Source organism: Mustela lutreola, chromosome 1, assembly GCF_030435805.1.
Source record: "Mustela lutreola isolate mMusLut2 chromosome 1, mMusLut2.pri, whole genome shotgun sequence".
NCBI lineage: Eukaryota > Metazoa > Chordata > Mammalia > Carnivora > Mustelidae > Mustela > Mustela lutreola.
This window is the reverse complement of record NC_081290.1, coordinates 258,971,104-258,983,745: the sequence shown is the minus strand read 5'-3', so window position 1 is coordinate 258,983,745 and position 12,642 is coordinate 258,971,104. Positions and strand designations below refer to the sequence as shown.

At 35.6% G+C, this 12,642-nt stretch overlaps 1 protein-coding gene across 5 annotated transcripts in view; it reads left to right on the top strand.

The window, feature by feature from the left end:
* DCDC1 (doublecortin domain containing 1) overlaps positions 1-12,642 on the top strand; it is a 439,498-nt gene that overhangs the window by 228,197 nt on the left and 198,659 nt on the right. For all 5 annotated transcript variants that reach the window (XM_059138743.1, XM_059138722.1, XM_059138732.1 and 2 more), the window contains 3 exons: positions 2,004-2,167; positions 5,187-5,312; positions 8,208-8,313. In XM_059138743.1, the coding sequence (XP_058994726.1) occupies positions 2,004-2,167; positions 5,187-5,312; positions 8,208-8,313 (396 nt within the window). The remainder of the gene's footprint in view (positions 1-2,003; positions 2,168-5,186; positions 5,313-8,207; positions 8,314-12,642) is intronic.

Sequence of the window (12,642 nt, the reverse complement as noted above, 5' to 3'; positions counted from 1 at the left end):
TAGCCCAAGATTTTTCACAGTCTTCTCAGGTCCCTGAACAAATTCTTATCCTATAAAAGCCTGGTGATGATAGGTTTATAGATAAATGGGTGAAGATTATCACAACTTTTGGTTGCCATAGCCTAGCCCTAACCAATGACCTAGAGATGAAAGATACCAAGGCCCTTACCCCCTGTTGGCTGTTGAATGCTCTTTTTTGAACACCTAAAATGCAGTCTGTCACCAAGTTGAAAAAAAAAAGAGATTGCAATGCTACTCCTGTGAAAATGAATTTGGTTAAGTGGTCAGGTGTTCATATCCTTCTGCCACATACTCCTGTTTCTTGTGTGCACATTTCTTTCTTGGATCAGACCTTAAATCATTTATATCTTTCCCCTTTACCAAAAAAAAAAAAAAAAGTGATGCCTGTAAAACAAAATCACTGTCATTCCAAAGATGATCAGCTTTACAAGTTTTCTGAAATAATAGCAGAGCAACAGAAAATAAGCTCAAGGGCTGAGATCACACAGAAATAAATTTGGGGCTTTGTAAAAACAGTTTATAGAATTCAAACTATATTTGTGGTTCCAATGAACAAAACCAAGAACGATGCAGATTTTTACTGCTCTTCTACCTAGTCTACTATTCTCCCAAGGAGAACAGGAATCATTATTTTTAATTCAGAGGACTTAGTTAGGCAGGATGAGAAATACTAACTTTAATGAAATGAAAAATGTGTCTTTATTTTCAGCCTTTCTGACGCAGGGTAAAAATCTAGTCAACACAGAGGTGAGGAAAACATTAGCAGAGCTAATGAAGTCAGAGATATGGGTGTGCATCTCCAATTACAACAAAGCCTAAATCTTAGGTATTCTGTAAATATAGTTGCTGGTCAAAGAAAACCTTTTTCCTGGACAAGAGTTTATAGCCAATAGGTGAGGATACTGAGATAGATGGCAAGATTATAACTTAGTCTTCTTTGGTCTGAGCTTTGGCATTTAGCTTCTCAAGATACCTTCAATGGGAATTAATAGAAGGAGCAAAAAAAAGGATCCTATATAGCAGGGAGGCAAGAAAAGGCCACAAATGTATCCGCATCCCTGCAGAGATTACAGAGTAACGAGAAATTGAGAGACACAAGAACTGACAAGGGAGAGAAGACAGAAGGCTCAGGGGAGAACAGTGATGGATAGTGTGGGGTGCAGAGCGGGACAGAGCAGAGGCCTAAACATTCAAACAAAGTTGATGGATAAAGAAAAAGGTCCTCAAAATTCCATATGCAATACAGTTCAGTGGGATTTACTTTCACTAAAATGTGCCTGAAATTGGGAAGATCTTGCTGTAACCTGAATGTAAGAGAGAAGCAAACCCTGGCAATGCTATCATTTAAAATATCAAATGAGAGCTTTCATACTTCACATTCCAATTATGGCTTACTCACAACTTGAAAACATTCATTACCGAAGCAGCTCACAAGCTTTTGCAAGGTTCTTAATTGAATTACATTCACAGGAGTTCTTGTAGGTGAACAGACATTGGCTGAAAATCCTGTTTATTTTTGCAATCCTGAGAGTGGTGAGTTGTTCTGCCATGGTAATCTGCAGTCATCTGGGGATGAGGAGGTTGCTGATTCTAAAATCTGAACGTGCTCTGGAAGGATCCTAACAAAATGTGTGGCTCGGACAAGAAAAGCATAACCCTTATCAAAGAGGACTTTTACCGTGTGGGGAAGCTAAATGCTCTTTCTCTAAGGCTGTCACATCTGCTTTCAGTCCCCGTGCCAAAGGGTCAGAGCTCAATCACAAGCCTGTGGCACCCCCTGCTGGTTAAAAGCCCATGCTCATTTTGTTACTTTACACTGAGCTAAACATTGCCATCATTTCACACTTCTTTTAACATTCCATATGAATTTAATTATCATTTGTTTGGATTCATTTGTTACAGAGATGAGACAGTTTGTTATAGATGTTCACATTTTACATTACTTCTTCTTCTTCTTCTTCATTATTTTCCCCCAATACCAGTTACTTCTCAAGATTCATCAAAGGCTTCAAGGATCACCCATCAACCCACCAGGCCTCAATTTTTCTTCAATCCGGCTTTTTGATGAGCATGGTCAAGAAATTAAGAATCCACTTTTGCTGAAGAATGAGCAGAAAATTTGGGTCTCTTATGGTAAAGCATACAGGTAGGAACATGTTGTTTATTCTGTCTATCCTCAACCTTTCCAGGGGCAAGCTAATTTAAAAGGAAAGTTGAGAAGGGTGCCAAGTAGCACCCTTTATGGATTTTTTTTTTTTAAATCTTGAATTCCAATAAAATTTCAGGGGCGTTTTTTTGTGAGGCAGTATTGTTTGTGAGATATGACATCCCTCTCTCTCTTTCTCTCTCTCTCTGACTTTCTGTCTTAATGCCTTGTCATAGTTCTTGAAGTCTGCCTGTCAGCACAGCAAGTGGGATTTGTTCATGTCTGAGTAGTCACCTTAATGATAGCAGATGGAAACGCCACGGGGGGCCCAAGCCCATCACACTGTCATTGTCGCACACTGCCCTGACCTGCTTCCACTTCTCTATTTTTTTGTCCCTTTTTAAAGGAGAAATGGATGGTAATTGAAAAGGATCTTAAGCAAGATTTATGAAGCTGTGGACAACATGATTCCCCACTATCTCTCTATGTTTTCACAAATAAAGTCTTAACCTTTTAAGCACCAATGACAGGACAGCTAAAGATAAATTGGTAAAGCTTGTAAGCCCTATCCTATCTAAGTTATATTCCTCAACAGTGCCTTACATTATCCCACAATAATTACTAGTTATTGCTGAGCATTGTGTAAATTTTTGTAGATTGGTAAATTCCTGCATAAAATTATCTGTGTTTCTGGGAAAACAGAAAGGCTGCAGTCTGTAGGCACTGATGAGCTGGGCTGTTGTGTGGAATATCTTAGAAATGTATGCATATTTTGACAGGACACATCCAGATGAACTCGGAAACTGCTTGTCAGGAAACTTAAACACACTCTTCTGCCGACTTAAAAAATTTTTTAAGCCTTTATTTATCTGAATAGGGAAAGTAGGGGAAAATAACTTCGCTTATTGAGTGTAATTGATCGTATATTAATTATAATGAAAATAACATTGATAGACTAGGAACTGATTGGATTTGCTATATATTCTAAGAGTCAACATTTCAAATACTGAAATAAATCTGCTCACAAATTCAGGAAGGTTTTGGAAGAAGTTGGTGGGACTAGTTTTAGATAGTATATTATAAAATTTGATTTCTTCTCTCCCAGGAGAGGGAAATTAAAATGTTTAATAATTTCTTATGCTGTGTAATTTATAGAATTAAAAATATATGTAAGGAATGTTTTCTTCCATAGACAGATTTCAAGATATAATTCTGTTACATTGTGAGAATTGTTTTTATAATGGTAGAACAGTGATGAATTTTATAGTGGCGAGAATTCTTGAATAATTTAGCAAGCTCTTCCAATTACAAGGAAAGGCTTTAATAAAATGTGTGTCTAATAATATCTTCTTAAATATCATCATTAAAGTGAAAGCAATGACTAATTTGATATTTTTAATAATGTTTGTTATAATATGATATTTTGACAAGATGAAACATTTGTTCTTGGTTTGTTGGATCATACTTGTGTAATAACTTAGTAAAATGCAAAGTATCTGGAATACTCTAAAATCAACAGGGTTGCAGCTGGAAGAATTCATAAGTGTATATTTGCTTATATGTCATTCTTATTTTAACAGAATAATTTTTTTTCTGGTCTTGAATCCAATATAAAGCACTAGGAAACCATTATAGCATTTTGCTACTATTGGAATTTCTGAAATTTATGTCTAAAGGTTATTTCCTAGATCTAGTTTAAAACATCTTGAGAGAATGTGCAAATATGTACTAAGTAAATGATACTCATTTTTAGATAGTAATTTTAATGTGTTGACATGGGGAGTTAGCTTACTCATTTATAAAAGTTGATTTTGCCGATATCTGCTTTTTCAGTCCTGTCATTATTTTTCTCCCAATTTTTATTTTGGAATATATCCAGTCTACAGAAAACTTGAAAGAATTATACAGTTAACACCTATGTATCCTTCACCTAGGTACACCAGTTTAGAGTTTGCCTCATTAATTTTACCTCTTCTATCTCTTTTCTCTCTCTTTGAGAGCTTTTAGATTATTTCCAGACAGTCACTCAAGTTTCACTCATAAATGCTTCAGATCATATAAGTGAAGAATAGGATGTTTTTCTATGTCACCACATTGTAATATCTAACACAGTCAACAATAATGTAACATCATCTAATATACAATCTATGTTTAAACTATGCAAAATATGCTTTAGAATTTCTTGTAGTCTTAAGATCCAAGTAAGATTCATGTATTACGTTATCTCCTTTAGTTCTCTTTAATCTAGAATATTCTCTCACCTTTTGTTTTGCTTCTCATGACATTGAAATTTTTAAGAGTTCGGCAGTTTTCTTGAATGTCCCACATTCTGAATTTTTCTCATGTTTTCTCATGATTAGATTCAGTTTAAAAATTTTTGACAATCCTACACAGGTGATGTGCTTGAGTCCTATAATTATGAAGTTAAATAGCAAGACTTTGTCACCAATTTAGAAAAAAAGAAAAGGCTCATAGTTGACATAATGCCAGTTGCTATTGTTTTTATTTAAGGTCGGTTTCCTATTTGATTTTAATTCTCAAATAATTAAATAGAAAAGAAAGTACCTAACAGTATGTAATATGAAAAATCAAATTAGCATAACATTTAATGAGCTCCCCAAAATAGTAATTTATAGCCAAATATTAAGAATTCACTTACTTGTCAGCTCCAGAGAATGTTAATGGTGTATTGCATTGTAGTTAAATGTTAAAAAATAAAAATTGCATGAATGACAATTGGTTGTTTTTCTCAACTAAATACTTTGCTTTTATTATTGAAATTATTTTTAAGAATTACATGTTTTACAACTATCCTTGACATATAAATCAGCCAGATAAACTAAAATGTGCATTTCAGGTGTCAGTATAAGGTATCAACAATAGTGGCATATTATAAGAAATTCACTTACTTCTGGACTTTGTTACTCATTGATATTATAGGTTTTATTATTCATTTGTGCTCAAATTTCAATGTTTGTATGATTTTGCATATAGCTTTGATGTTTTATCCATTTTTCAGATCTCCACTTACACCTGTTTTGAGTCTCACCTTTGACCAAGTGACTGCATTGGACAAAGATGGCATTACAGTTGCATATAAAACCTTCTTGGACCCTAATGCTGTTCTTCTACCTGGATGTGACAAGTAAATTAACATGTGCTCAGTTAAAATAATTTGAAATACCTAACTCTGATTGCAACACTAAAAGATGTTTTTTATACTGTTTTAATAAGCAATTATTTTATTGGCTTATTTCATGATATAATGAGCTAGTGTCCAAAAAGTTTTTCATTAATTTCTCTTAAGTTAAACAAAAAAACCAACAAAACCCGTGAAGCAATGAGCAGACTCTAGTTTCTGCTTTGCAGATGTAACAGTTTTATTTAAAATGTAAAAAATGTTTAGTGGATGTTTCTAAATTAAGAGTTTTGAGTGGAATCATTAAAATATTAAATAGCTTTTTTTGTGCGAGCATTCATATTTAAACGTCTCCTTTGATGATGATAAGTTGAAAACAAAAGCAATATGCTAAAGAATTGATGGAGTGGTGGGAAGAATAGGAGTTGGAAGATTTCTCTGCTGCTCATGATTTTCCACAAGCTGGTGGGTGTCAGCGTCTTCTTTCTTTCTTTCTTTCTTTCTTTTTATTTTAGAATTTATTTATTTATTTATTTATTTATTTATTTATTTATTTGACAGAGAGAGATCACAAGCAGGCAGAGAGGCAGGCAGAGAGAGAGAGAAGGAAGAAGGCTCCCCGCTGAGCAGAGAGCCCAATATGGGACTTCATCCCAGGACCCTGAGATCACGAAACTGAGCCGAAGGCAGAGGCTTAACCCACTGAGCCACCAGGCCCTCTGTGGGTGTCAGTTTCTTATCTGTAAATAATAAACCCCAGTATTTGCTAAGTGTTGATCACAGTTCTAAATGAATTGGGTAAGGATTTGTTTAATCCTCAAAACAATGATCTTAATCCCATCATTACATTATTTTATTATTACTTCATTTTATATATTACTTTTATAGAGCTAGAACTGAGGCTCAGAAGGACAGAGTAATTTGTCCATTCATAGAACTAGTACATGGTAGAGCCAGGGTTCTAAACCAGAGTGTCTTTCTTAAGAACTGAGGGCTTAACAACTACCTAGCACTCTCTACTAGAACTTTCTGTGATGATGGAAGCATATGTTTTGACTACTGAGTACTTAAAATATGACTAATGTGACTGAGGAACTACATTTTTAATTTTAAGTTATATTAGGTTAAATTTAAATAGGTATATGTGGCTAATGGCTATTATATTGGGCAGTCAGCATGATTCTGATAATATGTTGGATTAGGTGATCTATCTATAAGATCCCATCTATCTTTAATACTTCGTTAAGTTAACAATTTATAGCTTTCCTTAGTATACAGGTGAAAAGGCTGGATGTAGAGGGAAAATCCAGAGAACCAGAACTGGTCTGTCTGATGAGGTCACTCAATATAGCTAGACATTGCTAAACATGTCTACAAAGACAAATTCTTTGGTCTTCCTTGGTTGTTTAAACAATTCTATCCCCCAATGACTGCCTGCAGTATCCAGGGAAGATTGGAATGTTTTGTCTTGTTCTTTTTCTTTATAGATAGAAAATAGATTAGCGTACTTTTCTTTTTCTAATAAATATTTTATTTTTTTTGAGAGCTTGCGCACATTAATGGGGAGGAGAAAGGGAAAGGGAGAAGAAGAAACAGACTCTCCATTGAGCAAGGAGTCCAGCACTGGGCTTGATCCCAGGACCCTGAGATCATGACCAGGCTGATGGCAAATGTTTAACTGGCTGCACCATTCAGGAGACACCCCAGTACTTTTTTTTTTGCAGGCATTTCCATTTATAAGAAGATCCATTTCATGTGCCCCAATCTTTCCCCAAACTGCTAAATTTGCAAACAGGCCCTTTTCCCTTCAAGTGTTAGCCAGGAGTTTAATTTTTAATTCATGTATTCCTTCCTAATTTCCCTTTCCTGGGTGCATTAAAGACTTTTATTGAGTGGTTTTAAGTTAGATCTAGGTCACTAAGCATAACAATATGAAACTACCCTTATTGAAAACAAACTTATTGGAAGATAATTTACATAATTTTTAGATCCCATTTGAAAATCTTTCTATACTCTAACATGCATTATTTGAAATCCTTAATAATCATAGTTTAACATATATCTCTCGGGGTATTGCAAAAAATACTATTTCCTATCTCAGAACTGGTTTTTGTTGAATAACATGCCATATGATATGTCTTAACATATAAGTGCTGAGCCAGATAATTTTCTTTAGAGTAATGATTAGTTCACTTTTATTATTTTAAAATAATTATTTGGGGGCATCTGGGTGGCTCAGTCAGGTGAGTGTCTCCCTTCGGCTCGGGTCATGGTCCCCGTGTCTGGCTTCCTGCTCAGAAGGGAGTCTGCTTCCTCCTTTCCCTTTGCTCCTCCACCCCCAACTCGTGCTCTCTCTCTGTCTCAGATAAATAGTCTTAAAAAATAAGTGATTTGGCTGAACTAATTTGGCTGAACCTCCCACTCCCCATTTGTAGTTTGTGTGCCCCCTAGAATGTGCTCCTTTTTAAGACTGTCTAAAAATTGCCAAAACAATGTGCTTCACATAACCATTTTAAGTATAAAACTATCTTGTATTATTTATAGCCCATGGTATTTAGAGTAAAAGTTAACAGTGAAGATGGTGTCCACTACGAGTGATTCTGTAAGACTGAGTCATTTTTTTGTTTGTTTGTTTCTCTGTTCTGTTTATAATTAATCAGTCATGGAATCCACCAGTATAATAAATAATTGCAAGATACAAATTTGAAGTCTTCATTTCCCAATTATAGATAACAAAGCACTTTACAAATTTCTGTTTAAAAAGATTGTGAACTATACATTTGTTTTTCTCCCCCTAGTAGAGTATAAGATATGTAAATTATTATACCAGTAGAATAAAGAAAGTTATAATTAAGTGCATTTTATTTTGACAATAATAGTTAAATATTTTACTTTTCTTAGCTGGGAAGTTTGTGAGAGATTTCCAATTAATTTCAACAGTACCAGTCAAGAGATACCTGATCAATTTGAAAAGGTGGACTTGGAGAACCTTTTCCTACAGAACAAGGTCAGAATTCTTTCTTTCTTTTTTTCTTTTTTTTTTTTTTTAAGCTTTTATTTATTTATTTGACAGACAGAGATCACAAGTAGGCAGAGAAGCAGGCAGAGAGAGGGGAACGGAAGCAGCTCCCTGCTGAGCGGGAGAGTCCCATGCGGGGCTCGATCCCAGAACCCTGGGATCATGACCTGAGCCGAAGGCAGAGGCTTTAACCCACTGAGCCACCCAGGTGCCCCCAAGGTCAGAATTATTTCTTGTACTTAATAAACGTATTTTATGTATTGGACAATCATTCACTATATGGTGACTGAGTGGATTTTTTTGAAGGTTTTTTGGAAAGTACAGATTATTTTACAAATGTTGGGGCAGGTATTATTCTTTACTTCCTGTTAATTCAGCACTTTAAAACTGAACCAATATACAGTATTCCCACTAGAAAAATTTTTACCTGAGTTGTCATTTAAGTGCTATTGCTTAGCATATTTTCTTTATATCTACTGTATTAATAAGTTGGAGTTGTTTAAAAAAATCTTTAAGATGGTTGTTAAACAAGCATTTGATCTCTTTGCTCTGTGGGTCAATGTATTTAAGGAATAGGAGTCCTTTGAAAATGCAACTCGTTACAACCCAATTCAGAAGGTTTGTTTATTAATTTATACTTAGAAATGTCAGTAAAGAATTTTCTTCTTCAACTGAGCTATGAGACGTATTTGAAACATGTCTCCAAAGAAAGAATATAACTTTGTTTTTTTCCCGAGCGACAGGGTTGTTGTCCATTTCAGCAGCATAAGCTCTAGTTTTTGAACTCATGAAATCAAAACCAAAAGGTACCCACAGTGATAAAGATGCTCAAAGTAGGACTTCCTGTTAAATAGTCTAGGCCCTTTATTTCTAAAAGACAATGCAAAGATCCATTGTCCCAACCTGCTCTTTTCTAATTTCTGTATGAGTGTCAGTTTATTATGTCAAAATGTATACTGAAAATATTAGTTGTTTTAAAACACCTGTGAATCTAAATAATACAATTATAAAAATAGAATAAAATAAATAATTATAGTTGACCCCTGAACAATGGAGTTAGCGGTTCTGATATCTCACAGTTGGAAATACACATATAACTTTTTTTCCCTGTAGAACTTTTCACTGCCCCCAAATTTAACTGCTAATAACCTACCGTTAACCAGAAACTTCACAGAAATGGTCGGTTAACAGGTATTTTACATATTGTATGCATTATGTACTGTGTTATTGCAAAACAAGCTAGAGAAAAGAAAATGTTATTAGGAAAATCATGAAGAAGAGAAAATGCATTTATATCATTGTACTGTATCAAAGAAAATCCACATCTAAGGGGACCCATTTAGTTCAAACCTGTGTTATTCCAGGGTTAGCTGTATTTCTAACCCTGTCAGATTTTGAGCATATTTAGAAAATAAATTCAAGTTGAGAAATATGTGAATAATTAATGTCTATATTTATATTTATATTCATCTCTCATTAAGATTTATTTACCATAATTCTGATCCTGTTGGCATTCCTTTTTAAGTTTTGATGTGACATTGTTTTCTGTTCAAAAAAACTTGTAAGCCTGCCTGTTACCCACTGAAATTCCAAATCCTCATCAGACCTTCATTGATCTCCATGGTTCTCTAATCTGCCCCTAATCTTGACTTGCCATTCCAATATTCTCTTCTTGATCTTTGTACACTACACTACAGTTAGAGCTAGTAAATTGTGCCCCGTAACATGTTCTTCATGTTCACTTGTGCCATGGTATGTGTTGTTCCTGGTCTAGCATATATATACCCCCCACCATTACCATTCCTTGCTTTTTAAGGCTTTATTCAACTCTTCTTCTTCCATGGAGCCATCTCAGATCCTCCAGAAAGAATGAACTTCATATTATTGAAATTCCTTTTCATCCTTTGAAAATGTTCCTAAAGTTTGTGTTTTGGTATCGTCATTTGTTTTTGTGTCTTTCTCTTCCATTAAATTGAGAATTCTTTGGACACAGACATTATGTCTTACTCATCTTTGTATCTTTTAATTCTAGCACAGATCTGTTGTATGGCAGCTGCACAATTCATTTTTGATGAATAATTTTTAAAAACCTAGGTACAACCTTTCTTTTAAGGCTCAATATTCTCTAATATGTTCTTCATGTGTTAGCCAAGCCTGATTGCTCATTTGTTGTTTTCTGAAAGTACTTCATGATTTCTGTTGTTATGACCATGTAGATCACTTTGCCTAGAATTCAACCCCTTTTTCTTTGTTACCACCCACCAGCCTTCTTTGTCACTTTTATGCCATATTAACACTGTCTGGCGTACAGCTGGCATTCATTAAATGCTCACTGAAATTCTGCCCATCATTCTAACCTTATCTGATTTGTGCCTGTTTCATGAAAGCTTTCTTTATCAACCTTCATCCCCAAATTGGATATGATGTTTCTGGACTTATATCTTCATTGCATTCATTCTGTTATCCTTATGACATTGAACTTGATGTTTCTCTTAAACATTTTTTGCAGGATTCAAAGTCAACCAGTGCTCCAAATGAACACATTTCAGGTCACATTGGGGAAGAAAAGGGAGAATGGTAGATTCCACTGAGAATATTGGGATCAGGTCATAAAGGGTATTAATTCAGTGTTAGGGGTCCTGGATGTTGTTCTGTAGAAAACGAGGAGCCATTGGAAATATTAAAGCAGAAGCAGGATCGGATTTGATGTTTGTGTTAGGAAGATAACTCAGGAGTCCTTTGTTTATCCTCCCTGCTGGATTAGCCATTGCTCAGGGACAGAGGGCATCCTGCTCATCCTTGTCATCATTGCAATATCTACACATTCAGAGTTAGCTAGATGGAATTGAATTCACTAGTTAATTAATTCATTCAACAGAAAACAGCTCAAACCTGGAAAAAAAAAAAAAGGATATCAAAGAGTGATCAGAGAAAAAGAACTCAGAGGAAGCTTCTTTTTTTGATTTTATGCCAATGTAGGACTTTAAAAGATAACTATATTTTCTCATGTTGAAAAATGAGAGAATAACATCCAATTATTTCACCATTCCTAACTGGTTTTAATGATTTAGTGAAAATGAGAAAACTCTCTCCTGAAAGTTTGTACACTATTATAATTTTAGAAGAAGAATTTGGTTTTGAATAAAATTTCAGTCCAACAAAAGTAGTAGTATAAGAAAGCAACAATTTTTATCCCCTGGGGTACAGGTCTGTGAATCACCAGGCTTACACACTTCACAGCACTCACCAAATCACATACCCTCCCCAATGTCCATAATCCCACCCCCTTCTCCCAAACCCCCTCCCCCCGGCAAATGGAGCAACAGGAATCCTCGCACACTGCTGGCAGGAGTGCAAAATCGTAGAGCCACTTTGGAGACAGACTGGCAGTTTCTTACAAGACAGAACATACTCTCATTATACCATCTAGCAATTGTGTTCTTTCCTATTTACCTAAAGGAGTTGAAAACTTAGGCCCACACAAAAACCTGTACCAGACAAATACAGCAGCCTTATTCATAACTGTCAAAACTTGGAAGCAACAAAGATGCCTTTGAAAGAATCAATAACCTATGATACATTCAGGCAATGGAATATCATCCAGGGCTAGAGAGACGTGAGCTACCAATCCATGAAAGACATGGAGGAACCTTAAATGCATATTACTAAGTGAAAGAAGCCAATCTGAAAGGCTGTATGTTATGTGGTTCCCACTTACATGAGATTCTGGAAAAGGCAAAACTATGGAGACCGTAAAAAGACCAGTGGTTGGTAGCCACGGGCTAGGGGGAGGAAGAAGGGGTAAACAGAGGCAGAGGTGATTTTTTGGTTAATGAATGATGCTACATGCTACTGTAATAGTGGATACATATCATTATAGACTTGTCTAAGCGCAGAGTATGTACAACACCAAGAATGAACCATAAGGTGAACTTCGAATGCTCCAGGTCTTTTTGATGTGTCTATGTACAATCAGCCTTAGGGTGGGGGGATGTGCCATTCTGGTGAGTGATGCTGATAACAGGAGAGGCTGGACATGTGGGGGTGAGGGTAGGGGGTATGTGGGAAAGCTATGCACCTCCCTCTCAATTTCATTGTAAATCTAAAACTGCTCTAAAAAATAGTTTTTTAAAAAAATGACATGAAGAGGGGCGCCTGGGTGGCTCAATCAGTTAAGAGTCTGCCTTGGCTCTGGCCATGATCCTGGGGTCCTGGGATGGAGCTCCCCATGGGGCTCCATGCTCAGTGGGGAATCTCCTCTCTATTCTTCTGTTCATGCTCTCTCTCCCTCTCTCTCAAATAAATAAATAAAAGCTT